Raw genomic sequence first — 20,401 nt, 5'->3', positions numbered from 1 at the left:
TATAAATACACTACACTTGACCCTGGACTTTGGATTCTGCGGGAGATTTGCCACCATGTCGTCCATTTGTAAACAATTCTTTCGTATCTTCCTTGACGTTTGAGTTTTGACGTTACTCCTCTCCTGTTAGTTTCTAAAGCATACTTTTACCCCTAAGTACTGGCTAAGTACGGTTCAATAGGTGAACGAGGAGCGGTGTGATACGGTACAATTGGCTAAAGAAGGATTTAACTTGCTTCCATTTATCAGACTGGCGGGGGCCAATCTCCACAATGTCAACACGCTTGTATGCTATCTTGAATCTCAGACACAAGCCACACACAATAAGAGTGAAAATTCCGGGTGCGCCTCAATGTAGCTTGTCGTCAGGAATAGCTTGGCCATTCAGGTGCGTGTGTGTGTGACCATCATATGAGTTTTGGGTGTGTTTGAAGTATTCCCAGTCAACCTTTCTTCTGTTTAGACTCACAACACTGCCAAACCGACCTGTAAACCGAGAAGGAGGGATGGGGAGAGAGTGTGTGTGTGTGTGTGTGGCCTTGTTTCCTTTCCTTTTGACTGTGAATTAGCTCCCCCCAAGGCTAACAGAGAGGTGAGGCTTGTGGAATTTCTCTTACGTGTGTTGCCCGAGCCGGTCAGTCCAGTCCAGTAGGGCTAGGTAATAATTATAGTTTCTCAAGAACAGCTTCAAAGTCTCAAAGCAGAAGCAGGACTAATGTTTCCAAACGGAAACCACCTTGCTGTTTGGCAGCCTGCACGCATTGTTATCTGTCTAGCTCATATGTAAACTTTGCCAAATGAACCTGCCGGCTAGGTTTTTGCATTGTTGGTGCAAGGGTCCACTGTTTCTAGCAAACAATAAACACAAAGAGAGATTATGAATGTTTACTGAAGTGAAATGAAGGCGACGGGCAGTCTGTCAAGAGAGGTGAGCAGAACGGAAGAAGCAGTTAATGCCTTATTGTATGCGTTTCACAAGACTCAACCTGAACCTTTGCTTCAGCGTTGGTTGATGTCGGGGTGAAGTTTCAATGTTTCCATTGTATTTACGACGCCTTCTCTGGCTCTGCTGTTTGTAAGAGTTCCTCTCGCTCTTTCCCCTTGACTTCCCACTGCTCTGACTGATGCCACGGCTTGAGTTCTTGTATTCATTTGGAACTGTGAGGCCCTGCCTATCTCTTCCAAAATAAGTGTTCCTCACATGGACCAGACACACACACACATGCACTAGACCTGGTAATAAATCCACCTTTTTGAAGCGAAACACCTACGTCACGGAGAATATGAGGTCTTTGCGTAGGTGTGCCATAAAGTGAGCACACGTTCTCCTGGTTGTCGTTACTCAGTCGTGCTTGGGAAGGGAAAAGTGCAAGATAAGGCAGAGAGAGTGCATTATGTTCCTGTAGGCTAATGGCGCTAATAGGGCTAATGGACTGCTGCTGGAGTCACGCTAGCCGTCATGAGCTTCCCTGCACAGACCAAACGACTCCTATTTATCACAGTGGTAGCTTCCACATGCAGATTCTAAACAGGTGGACAAGTGCCTTGCCAGCGCTCTCTGTCGCTGTTTGTCTGTCCTGGATTCCTGACACTGACAGCCTCTTCCTGTGTGAGATTTGCCACCTGTTGCATCATATTGCCAAGGTCAAAGGGCACCAGATGGGAGATGAGTACAGCTCACCTTGGGATCATGTTTCATAGATCTATACTTGCCTCTGCTCGTTGGGGAACAATCAACTCTGATGGTTTTCCTCTTTCTTTCTTTATTTTTTTCGGTGAAAATATCTTGATGCCTTTATAAAGCCGCACCAAGCTGTTCTTCGTCTTCTTCATGCAAGATTTGTTTTCCCCAACCTAGTAAACAACAGCCTCTTGACTTAAGAGCCTGCGAACATCCCAATATTGAATCACGCTCAAAACAAACCTTCCAGGAAGCGCACTTCTATACTATCGTCTCATCTGAGCTCCAGCCCCAACCAGATCAGTCCTCGAACCGCCCAGAGTGGAGGGCCCGTGAGGGGGGCCATAATGAGACACACCCTTTGGCTCACCCTCCTTTCCCGGGTATGTTGGGTGCAAGCTTACCAGGCCGCTGTTGTGCCGATGCCCATCTGGCACTGGTTTGAAGTCAATCTGATCTCCTCCGATCGTTCTTTTCATTCTTTCTCATTCATTCTGGACTCTTCGTATCACAAACCAAATATACAGAAATCTGATTCTGTAGGCACACGCATTGTTACAAGTTTAGAATCCTAAAGCAATACAAGGTCATGTTTGCATTGCATTTCACGTGTATCTAATAGAGTGGCCTTATTCACACAGCTCTCCGTTAAAAACGCATTGTTTAGCCAATCCCTAAGGTAGTGTCACTTTCATTTCCTTTGCTACTAACCCATGCCCTTACATACATGTATGTAACAAAACCACCCGACTGGTCTATATGTATATAGACCAGTCGGGTGGTTTTGATGGGATTTCTAAGGTATTCAGGGTTTCCAGTCATGTCTTTGTAGTGGCCAGTTTGCTGTGGTCAACATTATCCTCACATTCGTTCAAACCTTCTGCGGTGTGGTGGTTGTGTGTGCTGGTGTGTGTGCTTTTTCAGAACTTGTTTGGGATTATACCATTGTACATGAGGTGAGTCGGCAGAAAGGACTAGATGACATCATTGTTGTCATTGGGCGCGCACACAGACACACACATACGCACACACACACACACACACACACACACAAACACACAAACACACGCCCTTGCACACTTTTGTACTCTGGCACACTTTTTAATAGCGCACCTTTGGACTGTACTTAACATTGGGAGAAGGATGGCAACAACTTCGGAAAAAAAGTGCAACCTTATTTGCACTTCAATCGGACACACAGAATGACTAGGGTTTTAAAGGTATAGCATTTCCCATTGTTAGGAACAGTTTTTCACTGTATCTCACATGCCCATTGTGTGATCCGTCAAACCGTGGGACGGTAAGCATTCAGACGCCACACCCTCCCCCTCATGGCTTAGCCCCTCTGTCCTATAACCCCCTCATATATTCATATGAGGGGGTTTCCATGCCTTTGAACATGCAGTTGAAGAATGACCTGCTGTGCAAAGAACAGAGATTACATGGCAATATGAATGTGATTTGAAAAAAAATAAAATAAAGCGTGTTTGATGGAAAGCTGGATGAAGTGAGCTCAAATTGGTGCAGCTTTAATCTCAAGTGGATAAAACCCATTTCTCAATGATTGAAAATGCGCCAGTGAAACCCACATATCAGCGTTTAATAGGCTGAGGAGATTTGTGAAGGAGGTGCAAGGAACGTCATGTTTTGTAGCCCATTTAGTACTAAGGTACCATTTTATATATATTATTATAATGTGCTGTAATATAACTGTATATTATCTTTTTGTCAAGGGTGCCCTGGTCATGTTAAGGTCATGCTTAAAGGTTTCACTTTGCATGATCCTACCAAACTCACCGTGGCCACATTTAGCTAAAAGCCTTGTTGAGTCAAGTGTGTGAAGGATTGGCTTCAGCCCTCCTCCTCCACGCTCTGATCTTCCTCTCCCACTGAGTCATCCTCTACCTCGTATCCTGCTACGCATCGCAGTAGACCGGGAGAGAGTCTAACACAATGCTCCCAGCGCACTGTTTGAAGAGCAAAGCCAACTGCGCCGTTCTGCCTGTCAACTGACCTCGGTTACCACAGAGCTAGCCCTAGGAAATGAGACATCGCTAGGGGAAGTGGGGTTTGTTGCTTTACTCACCGAATGCGTTTACACACACACACACACACACACACACACACACACACACACACACACACACACACACACACACACACACACACACACACACACACACACACACACACACACACACACACACACGATTGTTATTATTACCAAACAGTACTTCCTGAGTACATGACACATGTGAATTCTATTGGGCGGCTACCCCATATAACAGTGTGCACACTAACACTCCGTGCACTATGACTTCTGGATTGGGCGCTGCCTTCACAGATGATTGCATCCTGAAGTGGGGTGCCTGCAATGTACTCTCTGCATTGCACTCTGTGTACTGTACTGTATGGGTGGGTGTTTGTTTAGTGGCCAGTAAACACAAACGCTCCCATTCACCGAGCTGAATGGTAACCTACATGTTAATTGTTATTGCGCTGTATAAGCGATACATCTCGTGGGAAAGCAGTGTGGGTCTGCCTAATTCTAAATCAAACTACAGAATGTAATCATTTTGTAAAAATCGCCTCCCCCTTTTCTCAGTATTGTCCTGGTTGTTTCAAACTGCATTTGTTCCGTTTTCGTTTTTGTAAATTTCCTTTCTGGTTCAGCGGGAAAACAAAACAAGTATCCCACCTTCCTTAAAACAAACAGGGGGAGATACCGGGTGGTCCCAAGTCCAGTGCTGGGCCATCACCACAGAATGCCCCACCGTTCTGCTAGCTGGCTCCGCACCCAGACAAAACCAACAAAACAGCCACTCATCCGACCCCTGTATACGGGGGACGTATCGCCTGTCTCCGCGGGCTGCCCTCGTCTCTCTGCGGTCGTGAGGCGGCTTAGTCTGTGTTTAATTGCCCTGCGTGTTTGCCGGTCATGCCTGCTGCAAACTGGAAAGAGAAGAGATCGCTGCCAGGAAGAAAGTTATACATTATATATTTTCTCATGTTTTTTTCATACTGCACTTATCCTGTCTTTGTTCATCTGCCAATCGAGGGAAAAATGTAATTTGTTGAGTCTGTGATTATTCGCCTAGACCCTCTTGACATTAATAAGAACGATAGACACGAGTTTATCACTAGCCTAGCTCTGTGAAGAGTCACTAAACAGAAACACATGCACTTTAAATTGCTATTCCTTCCATTTTTGGTGTCAGTTGGAATCTCTATGGGTGTCTGTAGTGCTTTACGGTGTACTGGCGCTGAGGTTGATTTTAATGTGCTGTAACACTTTAAAGGGCCTGCACTGCCAGCATAAGGAGGATGGATGGCTGGGCCTGTTTCTCTAAACAGCGAGGTTTACCAAACACCCAGGAGGAAACAGAATCCCTCTACCGTCTGTCTCCAGCTGCCATTCCAACATAATTCTCGAACCCTACCGCACTCGGACTTCATTTTGCGCTTGTTCTAACCGCTTAGTTAAATCGTGTTTGGTTCTCAGGCTTGTTTTTTATCTGTGGTTTTGTGGAAAACAGGCTATGGCTGCTATTGCTAAACCAATGAATCAGTCAGTATGGGGTTGAAGCTCCAGAACATAATATGCCATTGTGGAACTGTCAACAGGCTAAACAACCTGACAGCAACTGGACTACGCTAACATGACTTGACACTTTACAGAGTGTGCAAAATAGACCTGTATGTGGGATTAGCTCTCGAAAAACCCATTCTAGTACACATCATTTTTTATTTTATCTAAACAATATTTCCCCATGAAATCCACGCCTTTGCTGGCTGACGTTACTGTCTCTTTGCTGCCTTTTTATGGCACAACCAGCCAGAACTGTGTGTGTGGTCTGTCCCCCAACTCATTTACATGTAGTGGTCTGAAAGCCTGACTAACCACAGGTTATCCCCCCCAGGTGTAAATAAATGCTGGAGCCAATCTGTGGTCAGAAGCGATGGGCAGCTGTGGCCGCTTAATGGCTTATATTTAGCTTTCCCTAATGGAGCTAAAGGGGTGTGCATTTGTACGTGTGTGTGATTGTGCACGTGACTCTCTCCTGTTTGTTCTGTGTGTCCGTCAGAAAGGAGGCTACTTCCTGAAGTGTAGCACACCGTGACAGTTCAGGTCGTCTGGTCTGTGCATTAGACCATTAGAGGAGGGGATCTGAGAGTGTGCGATTGCACACGCACCCATTGCCATTATCACCAAAGTGCCTGTTCCCACTCGGCTAGGAATGCGAAGGGGAAGGGGTGTGTCCGCGCTCCACTTCCTCCCATGGACCCAACAGGAAGTAGCCTTGCAGAGGGGCGAGAGTGGAAGAATGGGAGTGATGTGTTCAGAGAGAGAGAGGGAGATGGTATCCAAGGAAAGAGAGACTGGGAGGGGTAAAGGCCAAAGATAATGACCATGGGCCAGACAGTTTTTTGATGCGATTTTGAAGATTATTTTATCTCCAACGGGTTGAGAGTTTGTTAAGCTAGCTCTATGTTGGCGCCAGGTTGCAGGTAGAGAATTTCACAGGCAGGAGAGTGTCCTAAACCAGAACGACACTGCTAAAGTCCAAGCAAGGACACATGGGCTGAAACAGGCATGATGTGTTTTCCGTGCATGAGAAGCAGACCTACACACTTTCCTAGCACTATCTCCGGCCTCCTGTATAATATGACAAACACACACGCACAGAGAGACAGGCCGCACACATGGTGATGTCATCTGTTTACCGGAGCGAGAGAAGTGCGTGGCAGAAGTAAATGAGGCAGGCAGTGCTGCGTGGCATGTACCAAGCGAATTAAAGCATTAGTGGCATTACAATAAAAGCTGGGTCGCATGGCATGCACGCAAGCTTTACACAAAGAGTAAGCACCTTTTGGCATGACTTTTGACTGCTCGCAGTAATTAACATGGGAAGAATATACGACCGGACAGGAAAATTGCTGTCAAAAACGATTCAATAGTTCATAGTTTATACACCATTTTTTAACCGCTGCACTTTGGGGTGATCTTTTTCGAGCGCCATCGGTTTCATTATCTCTAAGCAGGAGGCGTGTCTGTTTGTTCCGACATGGCGTGTTCCTAAACGGGGGCGATGACCTCATCGGTCTGCAGCTCCGCTCCGGCCTTGTACAGTTTGTTTTGATTTTGGCCAGATCCTTCCACACCCTTGGACAAACACACACGCACACATGCACTTTGGACCGTTCCTTTCACTTGCATCCGCCCCCTGTCGTTGGCTGTAACCAAAACAACACAATATAAACGCCCGTGATATGTCATTGGTTCCCAATGTGTTTCCTCACCCCTCGGGTCTGACATAATCTCCTGTGCCAAAGGTCTTTACGCGGTTGTTATTGTCTTGTGTTGTTAGCCTCAAGCTAACCGCGAATTAGCGTCACAGTGTGTTCATCACAAGCCTAACTGATCCAGTTGGCGTGTAATCATTCACCTCCCGTCAATGGAAAAAAAAACAGTGACTAAAGCCAGCAGGTCCCTTCGGTTTAGTCCCCACACACTCGCGCGCATACGTACGCAGGCCTACAGATGAGCAGGGCATATAGGAGCGAGCTCCAGTGTCTTTCCGGTCTCCATTATTCAGAGATTGTGCGTCAAAGACACCGTAGAAGCGGCCTTCTATTTCTAAAAGGTTTCTCTAAATGTGAGCCTGAGTAGCCCTTTGAGAGTGTGCTATATATAGATCGACTTAAAAAGTCAGTGTAGGATTTGCATTTTTCAGTGCCATTGAAAACCCTTATCTCTCCATGTTTTCCTGTACTTTGATCCTGTCCGGTTGATGGGATTACAGACAATCTCAGGATCACGTTTGGCTCCGAGCTGTAGGCAGTGACACGACACACCTGGCCTGCCCCCCTTCTCCTGGCTTTACTGTGGACTGGATAACAGACACAAGCCGGTCACAAGCACAAACGAACGCACACACACGCATGCACGCACATAGCCAGAACCTGTAACGTCAACCGTTAACTGTCCATTAGAAGGACTTCTGATGGAAATACTGTGCTGTTGGTTGAGTTGGGGGAGATTAACTTTAAAGTTTCTAGAATGCAGTCGGTTCCCTCTGTTCCCTACTGTCATGTCCATTTATCAGCGTTTGTTCCAGTGAACCTGCAGACACAGTGTTGTCAACATGGGACCGAAGTTCAGAAGATGTGTATGTTCCCCACGCCACCATATGGGAAACTAATGCTGGTTTCTAGAGCTCCCTCTACTGGCCGCTGAAGTATGATCTGACCCTGAAAGAAATGTCTAGCCCTACACAATAAAAACGAACCGTAATGGATGAATAAGAACTGTAGGTATGGATGAATGAGAGATATGTCGACATCAAGAAATGCAGCCGAGCGCTGTCTTTAGAACACATGGCGGCAACAACAGCTTTAATAGGAAACCCTCGGGGTGGAGAAAGAAATGAGAACTCTCAATCAATAGAGGCTTGTAAAACGTTTTTATTAAACTTGAATTATTTTCAAGATGAGTTGGAAGGGTTCCCACGGCTAAGATAGAGGAGCCTGCGAGATATGGGCATCGACGTGGATTTAAATGGCCTGTGTATAGCCACCTGGGCCACATCTGACAGATGGCAGCCGTCCTCCTCCTCCTCTCCTCCTGGTTCTTTATTTTACAGAGAGACGTGGGTGAAGAGCACACACTATTCCTGTCGCACCTTGGGGCTGTACACTTGGCACAAATAACAAGGGGTATACTGGCTTAGAGACAAGTGTGTGTGCGTACTCGTTACATTGGCACCCTGTCTTGTTATTATGTAGTGTGTGTTACCCATATAAGGGTGTGTATGCCTGCAAGACCTCCCTTCGGACTCACCCTCGTGTCTGTGCGTGTGTGTGTGTGCACATGCGTGCGTTTACTAGCGGCCGAGGGGAGCTGCGCTATGCCCATGTAAGCACACACACGCACCGCACAGAGATTTCAAACATCTCGGAGAAGTCTCAATATTATGCAACCACAGACCCACACAGATCGTAAAGAATAATTGGAATTGCAAAGCCACTTATTACACCTAGCATTAAGACAGTCCCAGTCATTAGATGCTATTAGAAAAGATTTCATTATGAGTTGATGAATAGTCAGGTGCGTAGAGGAATACACTGACAATTTATTTCATTCTATCTGCAGCACTGAATAACTTTTAGATTATATAAACACATTTTCAAACACGCCTGTATGTTGGCATGGTGACTAAATTGATTGGGAGGAACAAAGACAAGCAGGGTTTTTTTTTTTTCATTTACAGCTCCTCAGGCATTCTACCCATAAAGTTCTATCACCACACACACACGCACGTGCGCGCGCAGCTGAAGTTGCTACAAAGAATATGGACTACCTCCCCTGCCCTTTTATTTCTCACACTCACACACGTACGCGGATAGTGGGCATTTTGAAACTGTGCTGTGTGGTTGATTCCTGAAATTTTGGATGTAGAACTATGTCCTCATCTCCACATCGCCGACCGTCACGTCACTTGTTAACAGTCTCTAATGGCACAGTGAATATTCTGTGCTAAAAATCCCAAATCAACCAATATTGCCGGTATGGGGTCCTGAAATATGCCCATTTTGATTCAATTAACAGACCGATAATGTGGAGTCTCTAGAGGCTACACACAGCCCCATTGTTCAACCATGTGACCTCAATTAGCACATGCTAAGTGGATGACCCTGGCAAAGTCGCATCCTGCAGCCAAATACCCTTCTTCACTTCTTTCTTTCCTTCTTTCTTTGGTTCTCCCTTTCTTTTCTTTCCATCTTTCTTTCTTTGGTTCTTTGTGTCTTTCGTCCTTTCCTTCGGTCTTTATTTAGTTCGACCTTTCTTTATTTCATCCTTTCTTTCTTTACCAGTCTGGGAGCCGGCTAATCACGAGGTCATGTGAATGGCCCCGTGGGGCAGGGAAGAGGGGCCTAACTTAGCCCCGTCCCGTGGCCTATTAGCAGACCCGTAGCCTGGTGTGGAAGCAAGCCGACGCGTGACTCTGTCATGGCCGATGTTTATCCTGTAATCGGTGCAACATTAACACCCTGTCTCTCTGTCTCTGTCCACCAGAATGTGGAGAAGGAGAGGGAGCGTCGCACCCAGCTCAGCAGTGAGGAGATCAGGCAGAAGGTGGAGCAGTACAACGCTCTCACCAAGGACCACCTCAAAATGACACTGGTGAGCGAGCACACACACACACACACACACACACACACACACACACACACACACACACACACACACACACACACACACACACACACACACACACACACACACACACACACACACACCTTATATGGTTAAGACACGCAACATAATAATTAGACAGGGTGCCAATGCAACAAGCACACACACACACACACACCTTCTTTGATCATCAGGACGTTTTGAAACGTTTGCATGCTCAATGCAAAATTCAGGTAAAGGAGAGAAATGTGACAATGTGAAATACTATGAAGTTGTTTCATAGCATCCCTGCCCACTCTGTGTCCACGTGCACTGGAACCGTGCACGGCCCATGCGTTGTGCATTAGCGGAGTTCAAGCGGTCTTCCTGTCCCCTCAGGGTCCGGGACCCTCCCTCCCAGCATTCCTCCGCAGCACCGTGAGCCGTGATGTCACTTTCTTGCTATTGTCTGACGAAGCCCCTCTGCCCGTCCCCGGGGGAGCACTTCCTGGTCATGTGACTCTTCGTTTTTTTTAACTGTGTGAGCCGCTGCTGTCTCTTGTACAGACGGATACGGTGTGAGCCGTCTGAGCGGATACACATGGACTCCTCTTTCGGCGGCGCGGGGGGGGGGGGGGGGGGGGGGGGGGGGGGGGGGGGGTGGGGAGACTGAGTGGGAAAAAGGGTTGGCCTTGTCAAAATATCAGGCTTCGTTTAAAATAATATCCGCCGCTCTTGAGGAAGAGAAAAAAAACGAACGGATGTAATTCCAATATATTTTGAGGACTGCCATATGGTGGCTTTGGTTAACATAACACTTCAGCCTCGTGTCCAACACACACCAAACCGTCAGCATTCTGTGGAAAAATTCAGTGTAAAGCCATTGAACCATGCAGGCTGTTTTATGACCATATATCTGATTCTGAAGGATCTATTGGAGCACAAAGGTTAATGCAGCTGGGCTGTACTAAGCCCTTCTTCCCCTGGTCGGCCGGACCACTGGCTGAAGCTTGATAGTGTGATAGCTGTCCCGTTTCCACATCTGTTGGTTTCTCCCCATGTGTTTCCTTTGCTCTTATTTCTGTCTCTTTGTCTGCCTTATCATTCGCCCAGCAGATAGACACACACACACACAGACTGACAAGTCTGGCTGTGTGTGTGTGCGTGTGCGTGCCCGAGTGCGTGCTTGTGTGTGTGTGCGTGTATGTGCGTGCGCTAAATGTAATGGTGGACCATGTGTTACCCGTTTGCCTAATGGCAAATTAATGTGGTGACCATATACATCTGTGTTCTCTGGTGTACGGTCACTGAACACTATGTCCACACCCACGCACGCACAGACTATAGTACTAGTCATGTACACATATGGAATAACTAGATTTGGTTCTGTGGTCCGGTGTGGGACCATCTGCTCATGGGACATGAGGGGGGGGGGGGGGGGGGTTTATCTAATGGACCGTCTGGCCGCCACAGTGATGGCAACATGAAAACCGTTCAGATCACTTTACCAATTAGTCTGACTCCTGTCACGCTTGTAGTGTTGCCTCCTCGTATGTCTGTATGGTTTGTTTTCTGTTCTGTTTAAAACAGTCTGTCCATGTTATCTGTTGATCCAGGCTCATCATCACACACTGTATCTGCACTGCTGTACCTGTTGCTGTAATGCAAAGAATCGAAGTAAAAGCTAATTTAAAAATACAAATCACAGATGCATATTATAATGCCGCATATACATGTACATGGCGGCAGCTTTTGTTTACTTCATTCAAAGTGAACGGAATTTGAATACCGGTGTTTTTGTCGGACAATATCTGTATCCATCATCCACTCAACTGACCCTCCCTTCACCTCCACCCTCTCCCTCCCAGATCCCCAACGGTGAGTACACGGGCTTCATCAAGGTGCAGCTGGAGCTGAAGAGGCCGGTCACGGTGCGGGGGGGCACGGGGCCCGAGGCCGGAGAGGAGGCCTTCTACCTCCCGCAGGGATCCGCCAACACCCTCCATGTCAGCTCGGAGAGCACCGTCAAACAGGTGACTGTCAGGGAGGCCGAACGCGCCAGGGCGCTGACCATGCAGGCTGTAGGCCGTGTGGTGACCTAGGGATCGATTTTCCTTTTGCTTCGTGTCACTTCCTATCTCCTCTGACCCGGTCCTCTTCCCTGTCCTGTCAATAAAGCCCATAAATAAAAAGATTAATGTTTTTTCCGCCAGTTCATCAGTAGTCCTCACTCATGGTAGTAGACCTTTAAATCTGGGTGAATGGAGTGCTTCCCCTTCCTGTTTTACTTCACATTTGTTTCGACCAATCGTGTGGCGGGGATTGGAAGCGTGTAAATGGAGAACACAAACTCGGCCCACGGTAGTAAGTAGCAATAAAGTGAAGTGGGATACGGTTTCCCCTCAGCAGAATACAGAAACAGGAAGCTGCAGCCTTGAAACCCTGGCAGATTTGGGTTTCCGAACGCGGCTCTGTGTCCTTGTGACCCGGGGTCCCATGATTGTTTTATAACGCTAATCTTAAATTACGTTTTCTCAACACTAATCTTAACGATAAGATTAGTGCTGAGAAACCTTAACTGTCGGGACTCAGAGCCGGCTCAAAGAAAAGCCACAAAATAAGTGGAAGCAGCTTTTCGTGCGCAGACACGGCTCAGACCGACAAAGGGAACATTCCTAGAATGAGGATGAGGTCATGCACGTATTCGTCTATGGTGGCCGCTAACAAATGTGTTTTGGTTCATGTCCTGGAATATTCTGGACCAGACGTGTGTGTGGTTTCTTAACTGGTGTGTGTTTGTGTTTTTTCGATGTAGGTGATCGTCGCCCTGTTGAGGAAGTTCACAGTCGCAGACAACCCGGCGAAATATGCCCTCTACAAGCGCTACAGCAGAGAGGAGCAGGGTAAGAGTGTGTGTGTGTGTGTGTGTGTGTGTGTGTGTGTGTGTGTGTGTGTGTGTGTGTGTGTGTGTGTGTGTGTGTGTGTGTGTGTGTGTGTGTGTGTGTGTGTGTGTGTGTCAGGACATCGAACCCCTCTCTGTATTGCCAAATACCACAGGGCACTCCCCGTTATCAACAGTTGGCCAAGAATACACACAAACATTACCACATACGCACACACATTTCACACATACATACTCCAACACATTTATCACACACACACACACACACACAAATTTAACACATACACCCACACACCATACCAAGTGTCAGCTGTTCAAGTGTCAGCTCTTCATCAGCTTCATCAGAAGACTAACTGAGCTAACAGAAGTATGTCAAGCACGCATAATATACACAAGTCACTTTCCTCTCCATAAAGGTGGTCTTACATCTCCCAAGTTGTCAAGTCAAAACCAAAACTTAAAACCCACTATTGCTGGGTGGTTTTCATCATCAACTGCGTCGCATGTCTGGTCTATATTTGGATTCATATGTGGTGTTTCCTCTCTTAAGTCAATGAGATTGGTTTGTTTGTGAGTCTAGGCTTAACCGCTTTTTTTTTCCGTAAGACTTTGGGTTTACGCTGGGCTGAATTCAACGTTTAATTTGGTGTTACTAGATGGAGGGAGCTATAGTGTTGTGTGTTTACGGTTTTCTCTCAAAGAATGTTGGGCTATGAGTTGTAACCACAGGGTGTGTGTGTGTGTGTCTCTCTGTCTCACTCTCTCCCCTTCTGTCATTCACTCACCCTCAAAGGGATGCTTAATTAAATTTAAAAGATCTTTATTGCGGTGGAAAAATAAACATCTACCTCGCTACAGCAGATTAAAATATTACCCAAGTACTGCAAAAACAAAGTGCAATGGATTATTAGTACAAGTTCAGTCCAGAAAATGAGGTAGTGGTGAGGGAGTGTATCAAACTATTTCCTGGAGCCAGGCCACAGAATGAGTCTTAACCCATCTCCGAACTCATTCCCTCTCTCCCCTGCTGTCTCCATCCGTCCCTCTTGACTGGTATCAAGTGGCTGTCGATGCACCTCGACGCTTTGTGTACACACTCACTGTGTGTGAGTACAGGTCCTCCAAACAGGTCCTCCTAGCAAAACCCCATCACATGCACACGCCAACACATCCAGTCCCGTGTAACACCTCCTGACGTCGGTGCCGTTCACCACAGACCTTACACACCTTAAACCCAGCTAGTTGGGACTTATGGGGTATTACTGAGTGAGTGTGTGTATGTCTGAGACCATGATTCAGAAAGTTATGCAATGGGCACTTTTTTGTTTGTTAAGAGTTAAGTCTTTTCTTTTTGATGGAAATGTTCCTGTTGTGGAACAATTATACCATCTCAGTTTGTAACCTGAATACGTATGTGCATCACTCACTGTGTGTGCGTGTGTGTGTGTGTGTGTGTGTGTGTGTGTGTGTGTGTGTGTGTGTGTCCTCCAGTGTACGTGTGTAAGCTGGCGGAGGTGGAGAAGCCGCTGTACCTTCGCCTTGTGGCCGGACCCGACGCCGACACGTTTGGCTTCGTCCTCCGAGAACAGCAGACTGGCGAGGTCATGGTGGGTCACACTCTCATATTTCTCTCCCTCTCTGTTCATGTTCCTCTCTCGCCCTCGCTCCCTCTGTTAATGTTCCTCTCTCATTCTCGCTCTCTCTGTTACTGTTTCTCTGTTACTGTTTCTCTTGTTCTCGCTCTCTCCGTTAAAGTTTCTCTGTAACTGTTTCTCTCACTCTGGCTCTCTCTGTTACTGTCTCTCTCGTTCTCGCTCTCTGTTAAAGTTTCTCTAACTGTTTCTATCATTCCTGCTCTCTGTTACTGTTTCCCTTGCTCTGGCTTTCTCTGTTACTGTCTCTCTCGCTCTCTCTGTTACTGTCTCTCTCTCGCTCTGGCTCTCTCTGTTACTGTTTCTCTCGCTCTCTTTTACTGTTTCTCTCGCTCTCTCTGTTAATGTCTCTCTTGCTCTCATTGTTAATGTTTGTCTCTGTGTCTCTCTGTGTATTTGGTTAACTTTCACATACTCCTCTCCTTTTTTAAGCATGTTCCCTCGTACATGTTTACAGTAACATAACTTCACAACAATACAGTAGGATGTTATGCCAATGCAACATGAGATGGAGGAGCGCGGTAGCATCTGTCGCTACACGCATCTCTCCAATGTACTGGTCCTATCAATGACAGAAGTTCATTACAGTAGCAGACGCCATTTTGGTTCTGCTGCTGTGGCTGCAATATAATGAATTGTTAACAAGTTACGTTATTAATCGGAGACTGGAAATTGGTCGGCAAAAGTAAATGTAGTGACTTTAGCGGTTATTTTCAAATTTGACACGTTTTTTCTGTTTGGGATCCCCCATTGCTCCATGATGTTAACCTCTTGTTCAACCACTCAAGCTTTGATTGAGACATCTCAGAATAACCGTTTGTCCCCGTCCCTCCTCCTCCTCCTCCAGTGGGACGCCTTCTCCATCCCGGAGCTCTGCAACTTCCTGCGCTTCCTGGAGAAGGAGGAGAAGGAGCAGGAGGATGCCATCAGGCGTCGCTATGACAACTACCGCCAAAAGCTCCAGGAGGCCCTGCATGCCCCCCCGGGGGCGCCGTAACTACGAGGAGAGGAATGCAACAACGACAACGACTAAAAACTATAATATAAAACATGACTACTGAAGCCTAGCGGGCTGGCGGACTCTGATGGCGACGACGGGATTGGCTAGCGTGGACGGAAGCGTTCCCATTGGAGGACTAAGGATCCACCCCCCCCCCCCATGAACTGCTGGCGGAGGAGGTTATCCTACTGGAGGAGAGGAACGAAGCTGACGGAGAAGAGACGAATCACGCCTGGGGTGTATTGCTTTAAACACCGCCATCACCTCCCATCTCCACAGAGGAGATGGGTGAACTGGGGTCGGGGTCAGTGATGTCCTCTGCTGTGTGGCTGGTGGTGGTGGTGGTTGTTGTGGAGGAGGCTGCCAAGACATTGGTTCGGTGCAAACAGAGGAGGCCTTTCGTCCACACGCAACATACCAAAGAATCACGCTCGCTATTATCACTGTGCCATATTGGGCTATCTTCCCTGGACTCTCTCTCTCTCTCTCTGCGACGGCTCTATCCCACCCAACCCCAACTCTCTGCCGTCTCATCATTTATGCAATCTTTCGTTGTGTGTTGTTGTGTTTTCTTAGGATTTTATATCCTCCTTTGAACGGAGGGATCCTCAATCCTAGGATGTTTTACATGTTTTATTTTTCGGTTTTATTTAAGTGTCACATTTTTGTACATAGTCTTCTGTTAATTTATGTCTCCGGAGATCTGTTCTTTTTGTGTCGCAAAAAAAAGTCTTATTTTATTTTTTAGCTCAAAGGCGTAGCAACAATCTGAAACGTCTTGCTTGAGGCCGAGCGCACACGGTCGCTAGACCGTCACACTCTGTGCCGTAGAGAGAGGGCGGAGCCAGAAGCTATCCTTCTTCACAATCGATTTGAAACGGGCAGTTTGCCGATGCTACTTTAAACTGGACAGGTGTTTGGCCGAATCGGCCCATGAGGAGGCAAAGGAGGAAAAGTTGGTCTTTGGCTTTGAATGTTGAGATAGGGTGGAGACGATGTGGTGTGATCAGAGCCCCATGGAGTGGAATACTAAAGACTGGAACAAAATAGAAAAACAGGGGCGTTGTCAGCAGCTTGTCAGCTGCAGGTGGTTTAGTGAGATGAGGAATGAGATTTAAGTCTCTGTGGAAAACATGTGTGCCCTAAAGGGTTGAGAAGGTTGTGCATCAGAGGCAGAACAGTTAAACCAAGCGGTCCTCAATGTGGTAGCAGCACGGTAGAGGGGCAGATGATGATATACTCAGAGTGCAAAGGTTAACGGTAGATGGAAATAGGGCCCTCGTGTCAAAAACGTGTGCTTTTTGTTGTTGAGTCACAAGAAGGTATTGGATGTATGTTGGTATGGATTATGGTCTCCTCGTAACGTCAAGACCTTCACGTGACATTAGGTGAAGGAGAGGAGGGACAGACGAAAGAGAAGGTTCTTGTAGCAGGAAGTTGGTCATTTGACCGAAAGGAAGTAGGAGAGGAACTTTGGGAAATGGGTATGAGAAGGAAATGAGGAAAGACAGACAGAAGACTCGCGTTAAAGAGCAAATTATGCAAAAATGAGATGACGAGGAGTTTTGAAAGGGCTGAATCGAGAGATGTGATGAGAACTGGACAGTCGTTGAGAACTGGACCTTTTTGCTGATGTGCTTGGTTCGACTAAACCGAGAGTGACGGCCTGGGGCATGGGGTGGTGGAGTCCCCAACATCCCATGGATCAGCAGACTGCTTCAGCTGTGTGACCCCTCTTGGGGGGGGGGGGGGGGGGGGGGGGGGGGCTTGTTTATGGTGCAGCAGGCATGTTCCCTGTGGTGACATCCACAACAAAACGTGGGAGAGAAAAGGGAGTGCGGTTGAAGGGGGGCTAGATAACGTTGCACTGCAGGACTCAAAGGACACATTGTCCCTCACTCCCGGACATCCATCCATCCATCCATCCATCCATCCATCGTAGCGCTCGTTTCCAAACGGCTTTGATCTTAACCACACAGCTCCAGGTGCTCTGTTCCCACAATGCACCGGGGCTCTGTGGTACAGCCAACGCCCGCGCGGACCACCCCGTTGCCCTCTAATGAGATCAGCGAATCAGCACATTGCACACGGGACGCATTGACGACCCGGCGTGGAACCAACTAGGTGTTGCTGTGAATGTTATCCGGCCAATGCAGAACCTTTGTGAACCACAATGGTTGCGTGCAGTTTGCAACGGCAACCCCTTACCGGGTTGTATCGCATTTAAAGACTATTTTACCGTAGCGGGCGCGAGCTTGTTGCCTTGGCGTACCCTGTGTAGACACTCACCCGGGGCATGGACCGGTTAGGGTCGCTGGCATGTGTGACTGAAGAGGCACGTGTTCAGTGGATATCTACTAACCAGGGGGTGGCACCAAGTGAGACAACGGTTGACCTGCTTGACACTCTCTCACTTATCACTGACAATCAGTCCCAAGAAAACGTATGAAAAGTTAGCCTCTGGCAATGACGCGTGAAGCAAAAGGTGTATGTGTAGAGGTCGCAAACTTAAATCGCTGACCTGTTTCACTCGATGACGCGTCAGAAACGACTGTGTGGCGGTCTGGACGGTAGTAGACCAGCACCATCTGGTGGCCGAAGACCATAACTATACTCTATTGAGTTCTGTGTCTAAACAAGCAAGTGAGAATATGCGACTAGGCCTATACTTAAATTTGATGTTTTTGTTTTTTTTATTGTATACTGAAACCAAAGATATTTTTTATAAAAAGTGCATTTTATTAGGCGTTGCCTGGAGCAAATTTATTAGATGCCACGTCCTGTTTGTGACAGTGGAGTATAGTTGTAGTATTTTTATTTAAAGGGGTTTTCAACCCAAATTCGAACTTAAAATGTAATCTTTTCTAAACACTGGGTAATAGAATTTATGACGTTTGAAATGGATCTCTTTGTGGGGGAATATTATAAGGACCTTTTAAAGCCATGTGTGTTGTTAGCCTATATGTTCAACAAGGCTTCTCTGTCTCTTATCAGTTTATCACAGGTGGACTCAAGGCCCTGGCTTACACACACACACACACACACACACACACACACACACACACACACACACACACACACACACACACACACACACACACACACACACACACACACACACACACGGAGACACGGAGACACGGACCTTGTCTTAGACCAGTCCTAGTATAGACCTAAAGTATCTCTTGGGCACTTTAATCTTTATAATTCAGGGAATATGGATCTTAGATTTTTCTGTCTACTCTTTTTCTTTTCTATTTTTTATCCGATGGCTTCCCAGCGTTATATCGCGCTACAGCCCGGACGTCTGCAATCGTCTTTTGATGGATGCTATACCCGGTTGTATCTCGTTGGTGGTGTAATCAAGTTAATTTCAGCATGTCAGCTATACTCATACCACGTCAAGTGTAAACTTTGTGTGGATTTTCATTTTCTCATTCTTTTTCTATTTTGTTCTTCAATTACTTCTAGGGTGAGTAGTTTTATTTTGTTTTTTAAATGTCACTAGATAAGCTTCGTCACATACTAGTGGTCGTTTTCCGTACTGTGAAACCGTCGCTCCTTTACTCTTCACTCGACGCCCGCAGGCGTTGCGATGGGGGGTGACGTCACGGCCTCCGGCTCCTCCCCCTTGTATGCACAAGAGTAGACGCTAATTGCCTGCTCGTAAATTGGTAACCGTGGCAGCGCACGCGCTCAAAGTATACATGGGTGTATTTCCTTCTTCAGCGACAACGGGGGAACAAGAAAATGTACATACGTTCTTAATCAACATTTCTTAACTAAACTACATGAGACTTGAATTTGTTGTAGCACACCAACACTTGGATCGATGCAGTCCTGATTCTGCCTCCGCTTGGAACCTTTGGCTTGCCTGTGCGTTGACACAATTAAAACATATTGGGCCAGTAGGGTTTGAGATATAGTTTGTTTAAGCTTTGTTTTTCAGAGCATTCTTGTTAAAATGTTTTAAAACATGAATTTATGTTTTCCATAGTTTAGATATAAAAAGGGACCGCTAACGTGTTTTGGTCCTGAGCCTGGTTTGCCTTAGATATGTACAATCTTATGTCTCTACTTTGCATGCAGTTATGTCAAATGCCAAAGATCTTGTACTTCTTTGAATAGTATTTTTAAAATGTTAACAACAATTGGATATATTCGGCCATAAAAAGTGTCTGAGGTGTTGTAACACCTGCATCACTCTAGCGAATGATTCACAATCATAACAGTTGGAAATGCATTATATTCGATATATCAGGAGTTGAGACGCCACCATTGTAATGCGTGCGGATGGATATACTACGTTTTTGAGTGAAATGGCTCGGGTGTGCTAAAGCCCTCCTGCGTCGCTTAAAAGTCCTTGTCCGCTCACCACCCTAGTGCCTTTCTGTCAATCTACCCAAGTGGACCGATTAGCGACCGAATCTCGGAAGCTGAAGGGGGGTAACACCCACATACAAATGAGACTCGATGCTTTGACTTTCCTCCATTGGACCTCTCTTGATAGGAATATGGTAACTGATTTACTTTATTTTTTATGGTAATTATCTTTCTGTTTGAGTCATTACCAAATGTGACTTTTATTTTAAAAGGTCGTCTCCATCAAATAAAGTTGAAATTTAAATAAACCAAAGTCTGTCTAGTTTATTTTCTCGTTTTTTGTTATCAACACATTGCCAATGAGTGACATGACATCGTTATTGGTTAATAATACGTTTGACAGGAAAATAAAATCCTATTCTTGAAAGCATCGAATAAAGTTTAACTTATTTACATGATTGTCCCATTTAATCATTCCTCCTTTTTAATAAAATGCTAATCCACAGCTTTTAAATAATTTGCCTCAATAGCAACCCATTTTAAAACATGGCTGTATACCATGTTTGTATAGATTTAAACCTACACAATTACCCTTTACCTTACACTGACTCATAGAGGGGCTAAGCAGGGAATTTCAATTTTATAAATGTATATTTAATTAATTAAA

The 20,401-nt window shown here is 46.3% G+C and overlaps 1 protein-coding gene across 1 annotated transcript in view; it reads left to right on the top strand.

Moving 5' to 3' along the window:
- The window catches only part of rassf3 (Ras association domain family member 3), a 52,600-nt gene extending 32,539 nt beyond the window's left edge, over positions 1-20,061 (top strand). Inside the window, exons 3-7 of the mRNA XM_030354394.1 lie at positions 9,759-9,866; positions 11,726-11,890; positions 12,673-12,760; positions 14,251-14,366; positions 15,259-20,061. Coding sequence (XP_030210254.1) covers positions 9,759-9,866; positions 11,726-11,890; positions 12,673-12,760; positions 14,251-14,366; positions 15,259-15,408 — 627 coding nt within the window. The 3' untranslated portion in view covers positions 15,409-20,061. The remainder of the gene's footprint in view (positions 1-9,758; positions 9,867-11,725; positions 11,891-12,672; positions 12,761-14,250; positions 14,367-15,258) is intronic.
- The last annotated feature ends 340 nt before the right edge of the window (positions 20,062-20,401 follow it).

This window comes from Gadus morhua, chromosome 4, assembly GCF_902167405.1.
Source record: "Gadus morhua chromosome 4, gadMor3.0, whole genome shotgun sequence".
In the NCBI taxonomy this organism is placed as follows: Eukaryota; Metazoa; Chordata; class Actinopteri; order Gadiformes; family Gadidae; genus Gadus; species Gadus morhua.
This window is presented reverse-complemented; position numbering and strand designations above follow the sequence as displayed.